This window comes from Anopheles merus, chromosome 2R (assembly GCF_017562075.2).
Source record: "Anopheles merus strain MAF chromosome 2R, AmerM5.1, whole genome shotgun sequence".
Classification (NCBI taxonomy): domain Eukaryota; kingdom Metazoa; phylum Arthropoda; class Insecta; order Diptera; family Culicidae; genus Anopheles; species Anopheles merus.
In genome coordinates, this window is record NC_054082.1 from 20,828,993 (window position 1) to 20,851,131 (window position 22,139).

Consider the following 22,139-nt stretch of genomic DNA (forward strand, 5'->3'; position numbering starts at 1 on the left):
TGCCCTACCCCCTCCTCTCTAGCATTGATTCCCCCGTCTCCCTTTTCCCTCTATCACCGCCTCTTACCTTCGGGTTCGAAGCATTCGTTCAGCACATCGTGGATGATCTCGTCCGACATGTCGATGTTGTGCTCGCGCCAAGTCTCCCCATTGTCGGAGCGCAGGATAACAATTTCGCGCTCCTTGCCGCGCAGCGAGGCGAAGTGGGGCACCTCCATGATGACCGGGCCCAAGAATTTGGCCCCGACCGGGCCGAGCTCGAGCACGCGGCTCGCCAGCGCCTCGCCCTCCATCAGCGGCGGCGGATGCATGGTGCGCTGCGGCTTCACGTAGCGGCACGTGATGCGCGTGGGCTGTGCGGCCGACCGGGCCGGTACGATGATGCGCACGCCACTGTGGCGGCAGCCCCGCATGGCACCGCCGCGCGCATCGACCAGGAAGGAAACCAAGAAGCTAGCGGAACAGAAAGCAAACCGAGCGCATTATTAGCCAATCGAACAAACATTGGTGCGTACGGAACGGAACCGAAAATTGAACGATGAAACAAATACTCGACGAAAAGTCGAACGACATTCGAGCGGCAACGAAACTTACTTCTTCCAGTGAAGCTTTCTGTAATGCCCATTGATTGCGTCCATTCCACCACCCCGTCGTGCGAGTGTTAGATTAAAGCAAGCAGGAAAGTAGATGCAACATGGGTTAGAGGTTAGCAGGTGTTAGTAGTGTGCAACCGACTCGTCCCTCCCCTAGTGCTTACCCTACGTGCGAATGGCGCTCAATGTTGATGTTGTCGGTGAAATCGGTCGCCGAGATGCCGGACTGTACCATCGACGCGTGCTGCGGGCTGATCGAATCCTCCAGCGCCGTGGGCGGGAACTGGTGCGAATCGGTACTCTGCACCATCTTGTTAGAGTCCATTCGCTCGTCGCGCGTCACATCGATCGGCAGCGAGTCGTCCCCGAGGGACTTCATCTCATCGACCGTCAGGTAGCGGTACGGTTGATCAGACAGCACTGTATCTTCACCTGCAAAAAAACGGGGCGCAAAAAATAGAAGCGAATGGTGAGGCTTTGTTGCACGCTGATGAGACTTTATGCTAGCTCAGCGGTCAAGCGACGAACCTCCTTCCTCTTCGGAATCGGACATAAATGTTTCGTGCATCGCTTCCGGCGCGACGACGCGATACTTCTCCTCCGATGGCGGCTGATCAGGCGTGGCCTTCGCGTCCGTCACCGATTTCAGCGAATCGAGCACACTAATGTAGCCCAGCTTTTGTGCAATCTTCAGCGATGTTTGTCCATTCTGTGACGGCAGTTGGAGCAGGAGAAGAAACAAAACAAAAAAAACACCATTACCCGCATTATTCAAGCAGTGCTGGGCCCCCCCGTGCCCCGACTTACATTTGTAATAGCGTTAGGGTCAGCGTTGCTCTCCAGCAAAATGTTAACAATGTGGCAGTGTCCTTGCTGCGAAGCTTGATGCAGTGGCGTGTAGCCGATGCCGGTGGAAGCGTTCACATCGACCTGCTGCTCGATCAGGTAGCGCACCATGTTCGCCTGCCCGAAGTGGGACGCGACGTGCAGCGGCGTGTAGCCCGCCTTGGTGGCGGCCTGCAGGTTCGCACCGTGCTTGACCAGCACCTGGGCCACGCTGACCCGGTCCTCCTGCGCGCACAGATGCATCGGCGTCAGCCCGTTGCGCGCCTGGTGGTCCGGGTTGGCCTTGCTCTCCAGCAGCAGCCCGGACATCTCGGTGTGGCCCTCCTGGGCGCTCAGGTGCAGCGGCGTGAAGCCGGCCTTGCTCTCCGCATTCGCCTGCGCCTCGTACTTCAGCAGCGTGTTGGCGATGTCGATCTGGTTCTTGCGCGCCGCAATGTGCAGCGGCGTGTGCCCGTTCTTGGCGGTGGCGTGCGGGCTCGCCCCCTTCTCCAGCAGCAGCATGGCCACGTTCTGGTGGTCGTAGTGGCTGGCGACGTGCAGCGGCGTGACGCCGTTCTTGCCCTGCGCATCCACCGGTGCGCTCTTCTCCAGCAGCAGCTCGGCCACCTTCATGTGGCCGTACTTGGCGGTCAGGTGCAGCGGCGTGAAGCCCTTCTTGGTGGTCGCATCGATCTGGGCCCCGTTGTTCAGCAAAACGGCAGCAACCTGTTGACAGAAGGGGGGGGGGGGATGGGAAGGGGAGGGGGAGAGAACATTTTGAGTGATTAGGGGTTAGTAAACTAACACAAACTAACTGGAAAAAATACACCATCGCCCACCGAACTGATTCGCGTTCAGCATTGAACCGTGGGCACGGTTGGTACGGTAGTAGCAGTAGTAGTAGTGGAACCGATGTAAAAATCGTTTAAAAAAAAAACAATGGCAAAACACATCGGGCACAGCATTCGAAAGTCAAGCGGTTATTTTGAAAACAAACAAAACGTTGTTACGCAAACAGTTAACCAACAAACTCATACCGAAACTCAGTAACTCAAACGGAAAAAAATATCAGGAAAGGAATAAGTAAAATCAAACTTCAAACATAACACTACACTCGCTATACCTGCCTGCACACAAACAACAAACCTGCGTCTGCACTGACTATCATTTCATCTTTGCCATCAAACGAAACCTTTCTTTACGGTCGCCTGAAGCGTCAATACTCTCGACATAAAGGAAATAAAGAAATAATAATGGAAGTACGATGGCGCTTGATGGTTCGGCTGTTTCCACGTACGGGAAGCTACTAGCGCTACTTGTTCCCCCGTCGGTGGAAAAAAATCAACCCTACCATCTTAGCTTTATTCCAAAACTGTTAAAATAATCATAATTAAATAATAATAATAATAATAATAATAATAATAATAATAATAATCTTAAACATAAAACAAATAATGAAGACACTACTGCGCCTGTGCGCCGTTCGTCGTTTAGTACCTCGCTTAGCGCGGTCGTTGTGCGATTCGGTTCGGTCGATATGTAAAGTGGTCAAGCACCGTTGCAAGCCTCACCAACACTATTGCTCTGCTACCTGTACACACCATTGCTAGCACCTTAATGTGATATGTCGTTTAAAGCTTCTAGCTTCTAGTTCTGTAATACACGAACCCACAGTACTTCCCTGTATGACATTCCCCCTAGCACCATCTTGGCATGGCATGGCTCACCCTCACCCTCTGTCCCTCGCCTTGCTGTGTCTCTGTCGATTAGTTCACCCTCATTTCCTTCCTATAGAAAACCCCCCTTCCTAAATGAAATACTCCTGATGCCGTATCCAGAACAGCTGCATCAGATACACCGTGTCAATGTGGTCCATGAGCTTTTTAGCAACGAGATTCTTTACCTCATCCTGGCCCTCCTTTGCCGCGATGTGCAGTGCCGTGTACATATCCTTGGTGACCGCATCGACCTGGGCACCGTGCTGGAGCAGCAGCATCACGATGTCGACGTTGCCGAGGCGCGACGCAATGTGCAGCGGCGTTTGCTGTTCGCGGGCGCGCGCATCCACCTGCGCACCGTTGCGCAGCAAAATGCGAATAATGTCGGTCTGCAAAAAAAAAAATGCACGGAACGAAGCGGAAGAAAAGAATGCAAACATTCACCGCCGGTTAGTGATCGCATCCAGCGCAACGATACGGGCGCCGCTACCCACCTGATTGGCTCTGGCCGCAAGATGCAACGGCGTTTCGCCGCGCACCGTCGGCACGTCCGGGCTGGCGTCGTGCTGCAGCAGATAGATGACGATGTTCATGCAGCCCATGAACGAGGCGACGTGCAGCGGCGTCAGCCCGCTCTCGGTCGTGGCGCTAATGCTCGCGCCGTGCTTCAGCAGCAGCTCCACCACCTTGATGCGGTTCTTCTTGCACGCAATGTGGAGCGGCGTGAACCCGTTCAGGGCGCGCGCGTTCGCGTCCGCGTTCCGATCGAGCAGCAGCTTGGCCACGCGCACGTGCCCGCAGTGGGCGGCGACGTGCAGGGCGGTCAGATAGTCGACCGTCACCTCGTCGACGGGCGCCCGGTGGTACAGCAGGATGCGGGCCGCGTCCACGTGCTCCCCCTGGGCGGCCATGTGCAGCGGCGCCAGGCCGTTCTTCGTCTTCGAGCTGATCGGGGCGCCCCGCTCGAGCAGCATGTCGACCACCTGCTCGTGCCCGGACCGGGCGGCACAGTGCAGCGGCGTCAGGCCGTCGCGCGTCTTGCTCTCGATGCTGGCGCCCTTCTCGAGCAGCAGCGCGACCATGTTGGTTTTGCCCCACTTGGCGGCGACGTGCAGCGGGCTAATGTTATGCTTGGCGGCGTAGTTCACATCCGCCCCCTTCTGGATGAGCAGATTGGCCATCGCCTCGTTGCCGTAGTGCGACGCGATGTGCAGTGGCGTAAAGCCTGACTTGGACGTTACGTCGGGGTTATGATCATTCTGGAGAGAGTGAAAGAGAGAGAGAGATAAGGAAATATGTGTTATGAGTTTCATGCCATAAAAAACCCTCCACACAAACCCCAGCAAATTAAAGGAAGGGCGCCACATACCTCTAGTAGCAATGTTGCCGCCTTCACGTCGTCCTTCTTCGCGGCAATGTGCAGCGCGGGCAGGCGCACCTTGCCCCTGGTGTCGCTTTCCAGCAGCACGGCCACCACCTTATCGTGCCCCTGCTGCATGGCGACGGCCAGCGGCGTGAAGCCGTCCTCGGTTGCCAGGCTCTGGTTGGCACCGTTCGACAGGAGCAGCCGGACGACCGAGTCGTGGTTTTCCTGCGCTGCCATGTACAGCGGCGTGAAGCCATTCTGCGACTGCACGTTCACCGAAGCGTTGTGCTTGATCAGCAGCTTCACCACGTCCTCCTGGCCGGCGAGCGAAGCGATGTGCAGCGCAGTGTTGCCCTTCTTCGTGGCGGCATCGACCGTGGCCCCGCGGGCCAACAGTTCCGTCACCACGGCAACGTGCCCATCCTTCGACGCAAGATGCAGCGCGTTCAAGCCATTCTATTGTAGGTGAGTGTGTGTGCATTAAATGTATGAAAAGACAAAACAAAATAAGAAAAACACCACATGATGAAATGAAATTAAACACAGCACGGCAAAGCAACGTCAAAGCACTTTCTATTTCCAAACACCCCTCCAACATATCGCATATAAAAGCACCCGCACACGGACACACTCACAATTGTTCACACTGTTCGCGTGTAGTAGACGACGACAAAAAAAAATCTCTAAAACAATCCCTGCGCATAAGTAGGCAAGTTGTTGATTCTAAATAAAACGAAACCCGTCGCCGGCACCATCCACCGCAATCACAGTCCGCTCACACTACACACAGCGCCCGCCTTGTTGCCCCCGACGACTTTCACTTTCACAACGAGAACTCAACATTGAACCATAACCTAACACACGCGCACACTACTACCACACCATCCGACAACGCTGCTAGTCGGCTTCGCGCGTCTAGCATTTATCGGCCACCGTCCGTCCGCCCGGCGATTTGGCAAACGGTCCGCAGCAACCATACGCAGGACCAACCCGAAACGGCAAAACGCTGCCCTTGCGCACTACGATGTTGTTCGAAAAAACGCGAATCTTAACTGTCACTTTCCCCTCGAGCAGCACGAGCGAACGGCGTTTCCGCCAGGGGCATGCGCACCAAGCGCCAGCTGACGGGTGTCGAAATTCATTGCCGAAAAACTAAGCTCGGTGGCGACATCTTGCGGGAAAGGGCGACACATCGTTTTACACCAGTTTTGCACAATAGATACAACTCAAGTCCTTGTCTTCTTTCTTGTTGTTATTCACTGCAGCTACATTGCGCTTTGAGGAATGCTAGTTCCTTAGAGCACGTACGAGATAGTTGAAGGGTGCTGCAGGGAGCGGACAGGACCGAAGCACTGCGGTCCTATTTCACAACAGTTGAAGAAATTGTAGCCCTTTACTTATGAGGTTGTACTTACCGCATTGCAAGTATTAATATCAATATTATTTTTTAAGTGTTCCAACACTTTCTCCAGGTTGCCTGCTCTTGCAGCGCGCAAGAACGATGTGTTTCCATCAGACTGCAATGAACAAGAATGCAAAAAAAACACAGTTAAAATCACAGTACAGTAGTGCTTAGTGCATCTGAAAACTGAAGATTTGCTCCATGTTCACTAGCATTAACTGCTGATAGTGCCTTATTTTTAACTTGATGTTAATCGCAGTTGTGAAATCCCACCAGCTACAGTGAACATGTTCGTCCTTTATCCATTTGCACCATGCTTAGAAACTTGTTTAAGCTAAAACATTTACCGTCATAATTACGAAATAAGATGAAATTACTGTAAAACACTTTCAACTCCTTGACGAATTATTTGCGTACGGCTCAACACACTCAATGCGCTGGATTCGCAATCATTTCACCTTACTTCACGCAACGCTTTCAGCGAACTGATGGAACCTGCAACCAGCCAGGCCCTGCAAATGTCCTCTAGTGCTCACACAAACACACTCACTCACACACGAACACAAACTTGCTTAAGATGCTCGACGTATTCATCAATCTCCAACGGCTTCCAGCCAGCGAATGGAACACCGTGGCACGTCCGAGATGTGCCGTCGACTGCGGTGGCTGGTGGCTTACTGGTGCCCACACACACTCTCGTGCCCGCACACTGGCGGAGCGGGCCTTTTCTCGCATACCAAAAAGGCACACGGAATCGATCCGTTGCCCCGATGTCATAATGCAGTATATACCTTAACCTTTTTTTTTTTCTTGCTGCTTCGTGTGGATCTACGTACCACCGGCACAGCGAGCCTACCAAATTGCCTTCGCTCTATTCGCTCGAAGATTTTGGCAGGCTCAGAAAAAATACGATAAAAAGAGAGCAACCATAACTAAATCTGCCCCGGGGCATACATTGCTCTATTGCGCTTGGCTCTAACGCGTCCTAAGATTGCGCTTCGTTCAATCGGACGCCATGGAAGGACCTGCGTCATCCAGTGTTGTGGTCGTTAGGAGAATGGCTGGATTGGCGGGAAGAGGGTCCACACATTACCATTACATCATGCCAGCACACATGTTACGTTTGCACGGAAGCCGCTATCATCGACCGTGCTAGCCCGCCGCCAGGCTGTCTCGAGCAGGAAATCCTGCAGCTCACCTTAAGGCGAACGTGTCTGACGTGACGGAGTCGACCCGAGTGGACCGGATTTCCGACCGAGATCCAACTATGAGCCAGCAGCACCACTACGCAACTTCATTTCGTATGATAACTAACACCCCGACCAAGCAACCAAGCTGCCAAAGGTCATTCGTACACGGAACATGGAATCATACTGTATGGCACCCCGCACAGCCCAGCAGCTGTGTCAGCAGGATCACATCTTTATTGCGACACATAAAAGTGGCAAAGTAGCTAAGGGGCACACACTATTGATCCTCCCGAAAAAAAAATAAATGAAGCATGACCATACGGGAACACTACTTGGCAAGGATTTGGAGGACATTTGCTATCCACGGCTCACGTTTTTCACCTAGTCTTTTTCTCGCATCTCTTGCAGCTTGAAACATTACTCATTGGCGAGCAAGTTGTTGGTGTGGCCAGCAGCACAAACGCAGCACACTGACAAATGAGCCAAATTACGTGTGCACTTTTTTATTAGGAAAAAAGGGCATTCGAATTGAAGTTAGTCGAAACTATAGTCGTTTGGCACTTGGCCAAAATATTCTCCAAAAAGCTAATGAACAAATGGAATGGCAGTTGTTTGACAATGTTTTTGTGTGTGTTTTTATTGAGCATTCAGATTCAACTGGCATTTTTTCCGTCCTTTGGTGCTGTTTGTTTGAAACAACAGTATCTGCTGATTAATACATACAAATGCATTTTCTGGACAAACTCCAACGGAAGAATGCATTTGTTAGATTGATCTGCTTCGGGCAATCTCACAACAAAGTTTCTGCACGCAAAAAAGTACCTCTTTTGGAAAAGTTTGGACGACAAATCGCCTCGGGACGAAAAGTAGCAGTACCAGAAATGGTGCTTTCAGTGCATCACGGATGCTTGAAGCGGAGTCTTATGATTTTTTATTGTACTTCAAATTATTATCGTGAGGAACGTTGTATTGAGATCTCCTAGATACATTTGCTGAACTACTATGGCTCAATTATGCCTGTACAATTGAGATGTGTTATTCGGATGTTATATTATTCTAAACTATTATAGTTTGTGTACTATTTGAATTAAGGTACAACGTTTCTCTTGACAAAAACGGTACGAGCATTATGACAGTTCCCGAACAATCATGAAACCATTATCCATACCCGCGAGCTCCAAATGTCCTTGTAGCAGTTTAACGAAAGGACAAATATCGATTTTCATCATTTTGTTTTATCTCAATAAACCTCGGCAACAGCAAAACTAAAGTCACTTGTCCCCAACACTTGTATCCTCCAAATGTCACACCAACTATAACTGCCATCAATTACAGGGTTATTGATTGCAACAAAGCCGAGGAATTACGCTCCATTAGGTAATACATGCTCGGCACCATCTTTACACCGGGGGGTGTAGCAACACCGTCGACATGCCCGGCCATGAAAGCGACCGCACCCAAACAGCGCGAGGGCTCGAAACCCAAACAATACGCAAAGCCTTCCATCAGAAAAAACCTTGCCAGCGGGGTTCGGTGTCTCGGTTACCAAAGGTTAGACGACGACGAACGATTGCGCGAATGTCAAATTACCATATCGTTAGAGGGCAATTTCAACACCCGCTCACATACACTCACACGCCCACATACGGACCCTTGTGATGGATGGGCTGTAGCGACATGTCCTGCCGAAAGGTTGCAGTAGCAAAGGCTTCGAGTTTTGGAGTCCATTTTGCTTGCCCGCATTTTCATTCGTTGAGGGGAAAAAAACCTCACAGATTTGAGACGGTTAGGGTCATCGGGCAAAGGCTGCATGATTTTTTTTCTTCTCTCACTTTGAATTCGTATAATCGATAGTCCGGTAGCGTGCGAGTGTGGCAAACACAGGCCTACAAATAAACGTTGCGCTTCGGAAGAGGGTTTTGACTAAATTACTCAAAATACCCAAACGAAGGCTTCTGGTCGGCCGAACGAACTGTGGAGCAAAGAAAAAGTCCTTGAAGTTTTGACATTCCGTGTGCAATGCGCGCGAGAGTCTGCCATTTTGGAGTTTGGCTCTAAATGGCACAACACGGAACTTCACCCCCCTCCTCTCCTCCCAACAACCATCCCACGAAAGCATGTATGGGTGTGTGTGTGTATCCTGGGCCCCGTCACGTGTGACACTGTGTGCGTGCCAGTTCCGGTCGTCCTGGTCAGACTGTTTTGTGTGTACGGCACCAACCGCTAGGGTGGTAGTTGTGCACACAGCAAAACTCCACCGCCCAGCAGAAAACTGTTGGCTAGCTTTTGCAACGCTGCTGCTGCTGCTCCATTTATTTCCGGTATGCGCTGCGGCTGTGGTTCCACGTTTGTGCAAGTCCAGCACGACGGAACGGAGAGAGCCGTGTGCGGTGTTGTGCCGGACAACATGTCATGCCGCCGTCGCGCATACATTTACCAAAGGGTGGCACCCTAAGGGCAATCTACCATCAGCCCACCCCTGACTCGTGCGTTCCTTTTTTCACCGTGCGAGATGTGGTTTTTCCCCGGTATCCTTTTTGCTCTGCACAGGAGGAGCATGCTGCATCTTTGTCCTGCCCAGGTTCGTCGTCTCTTTCGCTTTTCTTCGACTCTCTCATCTCTATCTCTCCGTTGCTTTAGTCCCTCTAGCTTGCGCTCTTTCTCGTTCTAGCAGGTGTGTACGCTCACCATCCCCGCTAGCAGTACGTATAAACATACACACAAACATACATCACTACTACCACCACAGAAACGCGTGCCGACAACGACCATGACAGAATATCGATCGCTCTGCGGCATCGATGGCTTAATTCCTGGGAGAAAATTTTCCGCTTTCTTCTGTTTGCGCTTTTCTTATTACTTGCAATTCTTTTTCCCCGCATACTTTCGATCAAACGGATATTTTGTGCTGCTGGACGGAATGGCTGAAAATACCAGACTTGAAGAAAATAGCTTCCCTCGCCCGAAAGCGACCACTTACCTGTGTCCCATTTTCGGTGACCATTGCAAAACAGGTCCCTCGGTTCGTGCAATTAAACTAGAACCGCGGTTTGCAAACCTTTGTCGCTGCACGGTGCTCTGTGCAGTGTCCTTTCCCGCATACACACCCTCCCCTTCTGTACACGAACCAGTGAGTCCACCCGGGTCGAAGGTGGCCGTTTCCTTTGAATTAATCCTACTGTGCCGATTGGGGACACTGGGGCAGTTGGGTACGGGACTGGCCACTGCTTGAGCACACAATCACGCACACGCACACACACACACACAGTCACGCAAATACCCTTGCTAGGTACGCAAACGGGCCCTTACGGTAAGTCCGTACTGGGTGCCACTGTTGAACTTGCTACCACTAAGCAAACCAACGGTTCGACCGATTGCATAATCTGTCCAGCACGCCCGGAATGTGGAGCAAGCTGTGGTTGCTGTGGTGTAATTGGGTAATAAACGACTTGCACTAGAAACGCGAGTGCTGCTTCGCTAGCTGATTGCTTTTTCAACTGATTTTTTTCTCTCTCTTTTTTCACTATGGCTATCTTAAACTACAGCTACTGTAGCCGCACCAAACACAAGGGATGGGAGAAAAAGTACAGAATTTTGTTAGAATATTAAGTAAATTCTATGAAAATTCCAACCACGGAGCCGAGAGACAAAATTTCTGCCAGTCTGCCGAAGCAGCCACGATCAAAATGGCCGCAAATTTTCACTCTACTCTTCCCTCTCTACCACCCGGGACCACCGCTTGCTTGCTCGTCCCAAACTGGTAAAGCGGAAGGAGGAAGGACAAGGAAGGAGATATCTGCACTGGAAAAAAAGGATTTGCCTTGGCAAAAAAAAAGAAAAAATGTTCCGCAGAAAAGGAATTCCTCACGGGTTTTCGGAGGAAAAGAAAACGGAAACAAATTCCTTTTCTTTGCACCGGATGTGCAGAGAAACCTTTCCGTTTTAGTGCCAGAACAAATCCTTATCCTTTAATGCTTCTTCCTCCTCTTTCTGCTGGCTACTTTGCAGTGTTGTGCTGCTGCGGCAGTAAGGGCGAGCGCAACAGAACTATCGCTAGCTATCACGCTCTTTCTATTATTCTATTGCGCGCTCTCTCTCTCTCTCTTCTTCGCTCTACACTTCCTATAGTGCCTACACACACTGAGGGACAGGGGGAGAAGAATCTCCTGTTTCAGAAAAAGGGGTTTGTCTTAAGTTCACACAATTTGGTCACGCTTATCCGACGGTTACTGTTCGACTGAATGAAAATCCTTCCGAGCAGCACAGGATATAGCGAGCATTTCTCCACCCCGAAGGACACGAACAGGTACCGGGGCCAGGCGCCTGCGCGCCCGACCGGTGGCTCCATGTTCGAACGCGACGCTGGAGACCATCACACACACCCCTATTTCGAAGAGCGTTCGAACTTCGAAAATGACACTTGCACACACACACACACACACCCCTTTTCACCCGCAGTTTGAAGGACACCGTTCCCGCGCCCACGAGCTGCTGTTGTGCGGCCGGCGTTTTCTGCACCTGACAGAACGTAAACAGATTGCTGACACGCATCACAAACACAGGCCCGCACACTTTGCGCCCCCGGGACGGTCGAACCCACAACTACACGCGCACTAGTGACTTCTCGCAATCGGACACAAGTGCGCATCCTGGCCGACGCACGTGCTTACGGTGCGGGACGAACCGTGCATTGTGTAGGGGTGCACTATGCATTTCACACGCTCATACACACATTCACGCGCGTGTTCACATCCCCATCCCGGTCGGTCACGGGTGAGCGTGTTTGGTTTTGTTTTTGCACCCCATCTTAATCGGCCGTCGTCAACACGGGGCCGGTGATTTAGGGGTTCGTGTTTTGTTTTGTTTTATTTCTCCCCCTCGGTTCCTTTCTTGCAACACACACACACACGCAGCAAATCCGAAAAACGCAGCCACAAGCGAAACGTACCGCAGCGGCAGTAAAACGGGTGAGACAGGAGGGGATTGGGAGGGTGTGTGCTGCGCAAGTAATGACCAAAAATGTGCGATTCATACTGCAAGAAGGGTGGTGCTGCAGTGCCGATGCCGGGGTGACATCATCATCATCATCATCATCATCGGCACTGCCGGAGCCGTGGTTGGTGCTCGGGCAAGGACTTGCAAGTGGCTGGTCTGATTCGTCATTCGTCCACGAATCGGGACAATAAAACGCAGGACTCCGATCCGCGTGTGCAGCGTGTGTGCTGTGCTTCATTTGTTTTGCACGCTCATTCTCTGCTCTGCACGCAGCAGCGGCATTGACTAACGAAGGTACTTAACTCGATGCACACGCTAATTGAGGTGCTGTTTGTGTTGGTTCTATTGATTTTAATTTCGTATCGGTGGAATGGTAAAATCGGTGTGTGATCAAGCGTTAGAAAAAACGGGCTAATTCCAAGAGCAATAACGTTCATTACAAGTTTACATGGCTCCCATTTTTAATGTTAAAATTTTACAGCTAACATCATTTGTTCGCAAAACAAGGGTATGTTTTTTATATGACGCATGATAAACACTAGGGCCCCAGTCCTGAACATCTGTTTGACTCATCCGCTACGAATAATGTTCTGGAAACCATTACAGATCGGCTGGTTGTTACGTCATAAAGAAATCAGTATGCGTTGAATATTAAAATATTTCACAACCAAGTTTTAAAATATAGCCAAAATTACCTAGATATAGCCCACTTTACTGATAACTCAGATAAATTGTACAATTGCCGACAATGGCATCTTTACAAATAACCTAAAATACAGAGAACTATATTTTTTGGGCTGAATCTCAGAAAATTATTTGCCAAGCTCGTACTTAATCATCAATGGCCTTATCATCATCACTTCATATGATACGAAATGTCCTACTTTATGATACTCTATTCCGAAGAAATATTTATCGATCGTAACAGATTGCTATCCTATCACAATAGAAAACATAACAATTCCAAAACGTTTGCCAAAACTGTCTTCATTTTAGAGTTGTTGTTTGTTCCCACCCACTGTTAAATATCACACACAAAAGTCGCAAACAAACACATACAAACAGATCTGCGAAAATGAGCATGAAAACCTTGACCTCTTGCCTGCCTTCTTATACAATGAAATACGACTGCCACAAGGCACTATCCTGTACCCTTGGCGCCACAAAACATCATCAGCATCGCCGCACAAAATAGCTGAGAAAGCGGCCTTCGCTCCCGCAAGGCATATTCGTCAGGAACGGTCCCTGGAGACGCATTGGCCAGCGGCGTTTGGCATCATTATTTACGCCCAGCCCAGATCCTAGTAGCACCAGCAGCAGTGTGTGCGTAAGGTTAGCGATAATGGAGTGGCAAATAATTTTGCAAACTAAAGGCATCGTACGGGCGACAGCCATTCAGCCCCAAAATCGTACGATACAGCATTCGATTTAGAGACAAGATGAATTTAGTGTTTTATATTATTTTGTGTTTGAGTTTCTTCTTTAAGCATATACTGAAGCAATGTTTAAGATATCAGTAGGTAATTTCTAAATAGTTTACTAGTACGGTTGTAGCGTGCTGTCCTTATTCTAAATTAATAAATGGGCTCTAAATCATCTGGAAAAACGTCTTGTAATTGAAGACGACTTTTCAATATCATACAAAATCGTTGAATTTCCTTTTTTAAGCGCTGATCAACATTCACTCAATAAACAACACAGTATATATAAGCATTTTGCCACTTGTAAGAAACAATCATACTAAATTCGGCATTCCTGTTTCCATCTTGATTGCACTGATAAGCATTCCTGTTGGGTATGGGTTAGATATAGCAATAACAAAAATCCCCCTGCTGACCTTTTTGACACACATACACACACACACACACTCTCTCTAAACATTCCACTCGGTCCATCCTTCCGTTCCGGCTTTCCTCCGTTCAATCTAGTTCGTAGTTGAAGGGCCTACCCCTTCAACGCTTTCAAGCGCAAGCACACTCGAGCTGTGCGCTTGCCACCCAGCAGGAGCTCCCACCCAAGTCAAGCGCAACATAAATAGCACTTCAGGGTGAATACAAACGCAAAACTCGCCCCAAACATGATCCCAATCCCGTCCCGTCGCGACCTCGTATCTCGTATCCTGCTTCCCTGTCTCAAGGCTAGGCCGCTCGCGTACCACCCCGTATAAATAACCCCCAAATAAATGTGTGCTTGGGTGAAATGTGAGGCCGTGTTCAAAATCGGTTCGATGTGGTAGCGGGAACATTATAAAGCAGATACAACTCATAAAAATAACGCTGAAACTTACGCCAAGGCTTTGTAGTGATGGAAAGCGCTTCTTGAGTGTCAGCATGATGGTTGATCCTTGGTAGGCCACTTAGTTTTAACACCAACAGCTTTCACTGGCACCGTTTGAAAACACTTTCAAGTAAAGGACGCACTCTTCAAACACAGCTCACCTAAAGAGGGACTTAAAGCACTTTGGCGTAACAATCACACGGTTAAAGATTGAAGGACAAATTTCACTCCCAAGGACACATGCTTGTCCCTTCCGTTCCAGCCAAGATACGTAACGTACAGTTTAATGCACACACTACAAACGAAAGGGCTCACACTCAATCAGTTACGGCGCGAATAATCACTACTGCTTACAGCTGTCCACTCGCGAATGAAACGTCTCGGCCGCGTGTCACTCTGGCGGATGAACGGCGATCGTGCGGCCCTCCCATACGCGATCGTTGGAAAACGTCAGCATGCCAAGGCGTGACCGTGTCACGGTTCTATGATGCGTGTGTTTGTTGTGCAGAAACGCCAACGTAAAGAGTAGTTCATGAAAACCATGTGTGTGTACGTGGATGGATGTGTATGGCTACACGAGTCCAAATAAAACCAAATCACCGGACGCAGATTACGTTCTTTCATTATCCCTCTCTTTCTCTTTATCTATCTCCCTCTTTCTCGCTCTCTCTCTCTCCCTCTATTTTTCTCTTTCATCGGTGGGATAGATAGACGGTAAAGCGACGAAGATTTTCATCATACCGCGGCGTGCCGTTGATGTACATTTTGCCAACTTGCTTTGCGTACACAAATATACAACACTTTTTCCTCGGAACGCCGTACGGAAATGAACCCTAGACATCAACGAGCAATAGGTCTGAGCAGATGACCAGAGTGGTCTGGGGCGGTAAGAGACAGCTAAAAATAGCTAGGACTGCAGTGAAAACGGTACAAATCGAAGGAAAATAGAAGAGAGCGAGCGACAGAGAGGGAGACCATATTCTCAAAATGATGAGCAACAGGTCTTTGAAGCTAATGAAATATTGAAAATTGGTCCAACGTATTGGTAAGGCTGATGGAAAACCATAAATAACTGTGCGCGCCTCAAGTTAAGATGGTGCTCGTAATTGCTTTACGGTAGATACCGATCCGTTGCACTATTTATTATTACTTTTTTACACTAATGCCTAGACCAGCGGTCGGTAATCTGTGCGAGCGAAAGAGCTAAATTCTACAAAAATGTTTGTAAAGTTTCGTGTGAAAAGCCAAAGAGATACAGCAAGAGCATAAATGCCAAAAAGAAAAACCAAGCAAAGAGTCGTATGCGGCTCGCAAGCAGTAGTTTGGCAATCGCTGGCCTGGGCAGACGACCACGAATATCGACGTCATGGCGTTTGAAACATGGCTGAGTGTGTTTTGCAAACGCTGCTGGCTTTGTTGTGATCCTCGGCCAAATATCGTTTACGGAAAGATCACGTTTTCTAGCGGTTAGGAAATAGCGTGCACCGTCTAGTGTTATTTTGTATTTGGGTTGGTAAACTAAACATTTGAAGTATATTTTTATCTTAAAGGCTAATAAATTTTTATTGGAATTTATATTTCAAAATAAACAAAAATACAAATGCACTGATTTAGCGAAAGAGTATTTCAACAATTTCACAACGGATTTATATTATTTTCCATCAAATTAAACTCTCTTAGTCATTGTTATTGCCATTCCTCAATAGTTGGACACAAAAATTTGTGCAAAGTACTGGGAAATACCATTGGGAAATACCTCTTTAGACCAAATCAAAAGAACGCGCTAAATGTATCTGAAATCGCTTTAAGTGATACTAAAAGCAACTCGGGAAACTGAAGCCTTATACCATTAAGCAAATTAAGAAACACATAAACAAGGTGCTGGAAACTAAACGGCCTTTCCTCTCTTCATTTCACCATCCCTGTCTCCTCACTCACCGAGCAATTATTCTCACTTAAAACAAGTCAAAATGTCCATCATCATCAAACACACTGGTGAAAAGCGGGCTCATAAAAACAGCACACCACCACACACACACAAGCCATACGCCAGCCATCTTCACAGCATCGTTATCACTCCGGGCACCATGATCACCCACGGCAACGATGCGAAGGTTTGGGTACGATGGACACAAAACCACCACCCTAGCACCTACGGTGACACCTCTGCGCTGGCTGTAATTACGTTTTGCAACTGTCCCAACAGCATCCCAAACGCGCATAAATATCAATCCCTCCGTACGCCAGGCCACTAAAAGCGAGCGCACCTACACAGCACCGCGTAAATGCACTTAGTAACCGGCCCGAAAGGATTCGGAGGCCGAGTTGTGGATAGTGTAGCGTTTGTGTGCTTCCTCTCGTTTATCCTTTTTATCACTTTTACTTCGCTGTCTAACGAGCCCCGCAGACACAGCTCGTTGGAAAAAAAGAAGCGAACTTTACTACACTTCTTACAAATTAGTTCCGACGAATAATCGGGCAGCAAGGCTAGACGACAGCATGATGTGTACACAAAAAAAGACCAAAAAAGAAAAGAACGAGCTTTTCCCTCCTAGCGAAAGCAACGTGGAAAGCAGGCAGATGATGCGCCTTCGCTCTGAGCCAATGTCGAGGTCAAAGACCAATAAACAGTTTAACCCACGACGGGATGGAACCATTTATGTAAAAGCCCATCATGTTGTGTTTGTCTGCACACTCGCCTGCACCTTCACAGGCAATGCACAGACTGTGCGATGATCTTTCACTTCGGTGTGAGCTGATTCGACCCGTGAACGATGGGAAGAAATATGTTGCACACTCACAACACTCGCAAGAAGATGACGCCGATAAGAATCGAAGGAAGAAAACCCATCCGCTGGCACAAAACCATAAAAGGGTAAGTGTTTTGGGAGGGTCCTGTGCGTGGCACTATGGGTCGAGTGAGGTGATCGTACCTTCTGTCTGAGAGGTGGCTCTGTTTAACCGGCCCAACCGGAACCGGGGCCCAGAGCTTGTGCTGTTTTATGCTCTTACTAAAGCGTTTCGTCCGTAGGGTTTTGTGTTGCTTTTAGAAGCTGAGAATATTAATATCCCACCATCTCCGCATCAACATTAATATTTAAAGAGCCTGTGTCTAGCTCGAACGCCACAGAGCTATATTCAGAACACGGGTTTGTTTGATGCTACACTTTTACATACACAGTGTCCACCTGGCTCAACGTGTTTCGTTCTGGTAACATCCGATTTGCATGTTGCATTAACAGTTTGACTAGATTTATGTTCAACCCGTCCATCAGCCTTCAGAACGGAGTTCAATCCATCGCAACACACTGTCGCCAGAACTGTCAACGGAACACAATCCAATAAAAGCCGATCATCGAGCCAATCCAATTCACTTTTGTTTGCTTTTGCCCTCCAGCATATTTCGCTAACAATGTTAGCCGTAGCACTCATTCGCAAATAGACATTCTTTTGCCACCAGATACACTCGCTCGCTTGCGGCAACAAGCAGCCCGTAGGGATTGTTGATTTAGCAACGGCTTTTCATAATAATCTTTCACACTCCGTTCCCTTGTCCCAGCGCACAAACCGAGTATTGCCCCGAACGGAACACACGGAACGTGATGACGAAACGAGGGAAAACTACTCACTGTCACACGGTCGTCATACTGACCCGGGCGATGTGCGCCTCTCTACCCGTGAACATACACACACACACAATGGTGCTACCGACCGATTCACGAATTAAATTTTGCGCTATTTTTGGCACCGAGCAGAGGAGGAAAAGAAACCCGCTCACAACGGACTGAATGAGCAGCAGGACTGGGAAGGGGTGTGACGTTTTCGTGCATCTCTAAAAATTGCACGATACAAATCGGCCGTCACCGCGTCATCAACCAGGCCCGCGTGAGGTTGTCCCTCGGAGTGCGGGAACTCCACTAACCACGGATCATCATCACTGACTCGGTGCGCGGTTGTTTGCTTGCGAGAAATGAAAACAAACTCCTCCAACGCGGTAACTCAATCCCCTGATTCAATCATCAGTTTGTAGGGCGTATCAGAGTATCAATCAAGAAAGAAACCGTATCCTTCTCGATAACGCTTTGCTTGGCAGTGTACGGGCAGGCCGGAACAATCTGCACCGTCAGCCTGCACCGTGCGAAACAGTGCTATCGATCCATGATCGGTTACATAGTTGTACTTGGGTGCGCGGCGGGCTGGAGTATGGCAAGAAAACAATCCTTTGCATCAGTTTTCCTCACTACATAAACATACACACCCACAAATAAATGTACATAAACAATGGATGGCAGCTTCATTACGATGTGCAAACGTTACGGGCCGCTGAGTGACGTGCATGAATGGGTGGCATGTGCAATCAAAAGTACGCTCCGAGTACGCGCAACACGGCAAGCGGAACTAGCTCGTCGAAGGCAGCAAGAGCTAGCTTGTGCAGCCGTCTTGAGTTGTTTGCTGGGTGAAAAAAATGTTATTTCTACAGCGCTAGAATGATGTAACTGGGCTGGTTTTGATGTGCAGCTAAAACTAATGTATTTTCTTTGCAGTTAAAACCAATTTTCTTGTTCGGCAGCGTGAGTTTTGAATTTGAGACGAACGAAATAACCGACGAACGTTCGGGCGCCATCTATTGGTAGGTAGCGGCACTGCTACCACTACGGTGCCACTAATTGTTCAACACGTTGTGGAGGCGTTCAGCCTTTCATCCGCATGTTAACTAAACATACTAATTAGCAGTAGTGTGCAAACCTTCGCACAATGTTTGCCAACCTATGGTTCACACTTAAGCAAACAGCGGATCGATTTACAATTATGCCTCACGGGTTGATTATGTTCATTTACACACGGCAAATCCTTTCAGCACGCGCTCAAAGAAAACACTGCTGTGGATTGAACGGTAATCAATAATACCATGCGGGAGAAAACACATTCTTGACTATTTTCTTGTAAACCAGGGGATGGCAACTTTTCATATTGTATATTGGGGTTTTTATATTGTGTTTATATTATATTTATATTTTTATTCTTTTTGTTTACAGTGTTTATGATGCTTTCGAATCTTTGTCACGCAAAGTTAAAACAAATTGAAGATTTAGGTGTGAAGAAAATCTTAATTTATCTCAAAAAGTACAAAAATTATAACAACTTCTTCAACATCTTGTTAACAAAATGCTATCATTAAAACGCAGCGATTGCCTCTGCCATCACTAATTCTCTCCCAAAAATTGGACTATTTCAATTCAACATTGTTGTTCAATAATTAAAAATACTTTCTTTGTTTTTTTTTTTCAAAATATTATGCCATACCCAAAAGCTTTCGTTTTTAGTTTCTGAGCAACCATCAATGAAACTACTGCAAGATTGTTCTACCCTTAGTGGCATTAGTATGCTGATTATAGTTAGTAATAATAGATGGATGTTAAACATTCTTGTGTGTAGGCCATTATTTTATTCCAAATATAGTTCCAAAGTTCTCTTATAAATTTTAAACTATTTAAATATAAAATTCAACAACTGTAATGACTGTAATGACTAGTCTAAAATATCACATTACGAATACATCAACGAAAATCTGTAAAAAAAAGTCTCGCCGGATCGTTTGAACTACACTTGAGGGCCGTATTTGACCCGTGTGGTGAACTTTACCGTCGCCTGATCTAAACGATCCCGGTACAGTACTCTTCACAGTTATTATAATCACCCTCTCATCACATTTTCTGCAGGAGTTAAACTAAAAGCCACTGCATTAAAACCACACCCACACTCACATTGTCACTGTTTACCATGGGCCGTGTCATCCAATGACCTATCAAAGCATATTTAGTACCGGTGCAGTGCCTACGGGTGACGCACCAATCTGGTTACAAGCACCAGGCCAAGGCCGGTACAACGAACAAATCCTCATGCAGCTGTGGTTTGCATCAATCGTTACATAACAGTTGCCATTTAGAGTGCTGGGCCAACCCAATCTATCGGGATCCATCACGTAGCCCCCCCTCCTGTCTCCCTGGGAAAACAGACACAGCACCTTTACGGTGGGCGAGGTCGTTTCTTCACTTATCTACTTCCGCCGGTACATCAAAAACGGGCCGGAAACGATAAACGACCACTGCAGTGCACCGGGAAACCCCTCGAACACGTACAACCGTATTCCACTGGCCAAGCATATAAATTGTGTCACACACTCACACCCACACGTTCTGCCGTGGGAGTGCACTTCCGTTCTGCGGAATGCGGAAGCAGGCCCGCTTAGGGTAGGTCAGGTTGCTTCCCATTGCCTAAAGGAAGGAGGCCACGGGGCTGCAGTTGAAGCTACTCCTTACGGTAGCACCCGAATGCACATACATGAATGCGGACTGCAACCTGATACTCGTCCATCAAGCGGAGTCGCCGGTCGGATGGCGATGGCAGGAGCTCGATCACCCATGACGCGATTTGGGCCAGTTTCCAGCGATCGAGATGTTGTGTGGCGCCAGTCGTCGTTCTGAAATAGACAGGGAAAAAAATCCGCTCCTTCCAACCGTGACACACTACGCTTCGGGTAGGTATCATCTTCGTTTCTACAAAGAAACTTCCTGCAACACACATGCGTCTTGATTGTACCATTTCACATTTCGCCAGCATTTTCAAACGCCAGCATGCGAAACAGCAAAAAATAGAGTTGCTTTGTGCAGGGGGGATCTGGTACCTTCAATCGGATAAAAGACGAAGATTTGGTGTAGGCGCACTATTGGGACACAGGCCCGACAGTTGGCACATCTTGGCTTCCTGTGTTTGCCGAAAAGTTTTCGCACATAATTCAGTTTGGCAGCGTGTCAACAAAATATGTTGAGCAAACTAATAACAATAATACGTAACATTTGAGCATAATTACAGCACTACGGTGGCCAACTTTACCCAGTGCCAACCCATACGAAAGATCAGCTTTGTATAAAAATGATGCCGCATATCTATAAAAGAGAAAAACAGGGGAAAAACCCATAGCTTCCTTCTATGGGTTTCTGTTCTATCGGAATTTAATTTTTTTCCTACCGTACATTTTCAGATGCTACTTTGCCCTGATTTGCTGTACGGCTGGCTGGTGGGCTGATGCTTCCGTTTGGCCAATTTTGTCCGTTTATAATCTTGTTATGAATTCCGACAGCATTCGCATCGGCACGTGATTGAGCGTGTTGGCTTACCGGCGTTGATTTACGCCTGCCAGGCGCATGTGGTGGTGTAACATTTTTTTTGCTTGGTTTTGCGATTGTTAGTTCATTGCTTATCCGTCCAATATGATTTACGATTTAGTGCCCTTGTATTTTGTATGCTCTCGAGCTGTTCATTTGGGTTGTGACTATGCGAAACGATAGTGTTCGTTCAGAGGGGGGAATAGATTCGATTCTGACACGCTTGTAAGGAGTGAGCACAAAGTAGACTTACACTTTTATCACTCAGAAAGAGTCAAAAGTACCCAAAAAAACGATTATTTTACTTGTTACCCTATGGTGTAGACAAAGGATTACCGAAAGCACGTCCAGTAATCGTGACCGGTGGCACTTTGCTCAAGAAATATGCACTCCAAATAACACGTAAACTAGTTTAGCTTGGCACAACATCTATGTTCTCTCTTTGATTTTTTTTAGATGAAATGTTTCGGTACGATGCTTTGTTAATCCTTTTTTTGACCGTCCGTTGGTCAGCAATTGGCCAATACACACACGCAACTTCTCAATTGGCGCTTCACCAACGCATGGTATAAAGTTCGCCCAAAACGCTTCCCAAAAGCGGTGGGTC

At 48.0% G+C, this 22,139-nt stretch overlaps 1 protein-coding gene across 3 annotated transcripts in view; it reads right to left on the bottom strand.

Moving 5' to 3' along the window:
* The window catches only part of LOC121587696 (ankyrin-3-like), a 40,038-nt gene that overhangs the window by 1,786 nt on the left and 16,113 nt on the right, over positions 1–22,139 (bottom strand). For 2 of the 3 annotated variants that reach the window (XM_041904728.1, XM_041904729.1), the window contains exons 3-11: positions 5,918–6,019; positions 4,506–4,958; positions 3,631–4,395; positions 3,322–3,525; positions 1,401–2,144; positions 1,122–1,302; positions 758–1,025; positions 595–612; positions 68–453 (exon numbers count right to left, since the gene is read on the bottom strand). In XM_041904728.1, coding sequence (XP_041760662.1) covers positions 68–453; positions 595–612; positions 758–1,025; positions 1,122–1,302; positions 1,401–2,144; positions 3,322–3,525; positions 3,631–4,395; positions 4,506–4,958; positions 5,918–6,019 — 3,121 coding nt within the window. Of the gene's footprint in view, positions 1–67; positions 454–594; positions 613–757; positions 1,026–1,121; positions 1,303–1,400; positions 2,145–3,321; positions 3,526–3,630; positions 4,396–4,505; positions 4,959–5,917; positions 6,020–10,074; positions 10,643–11,233; positions 11,343–22,139 lie in introns of those variants that run through there. The other variant, XM_041904730.1, reaches the window with a different exon arrangement.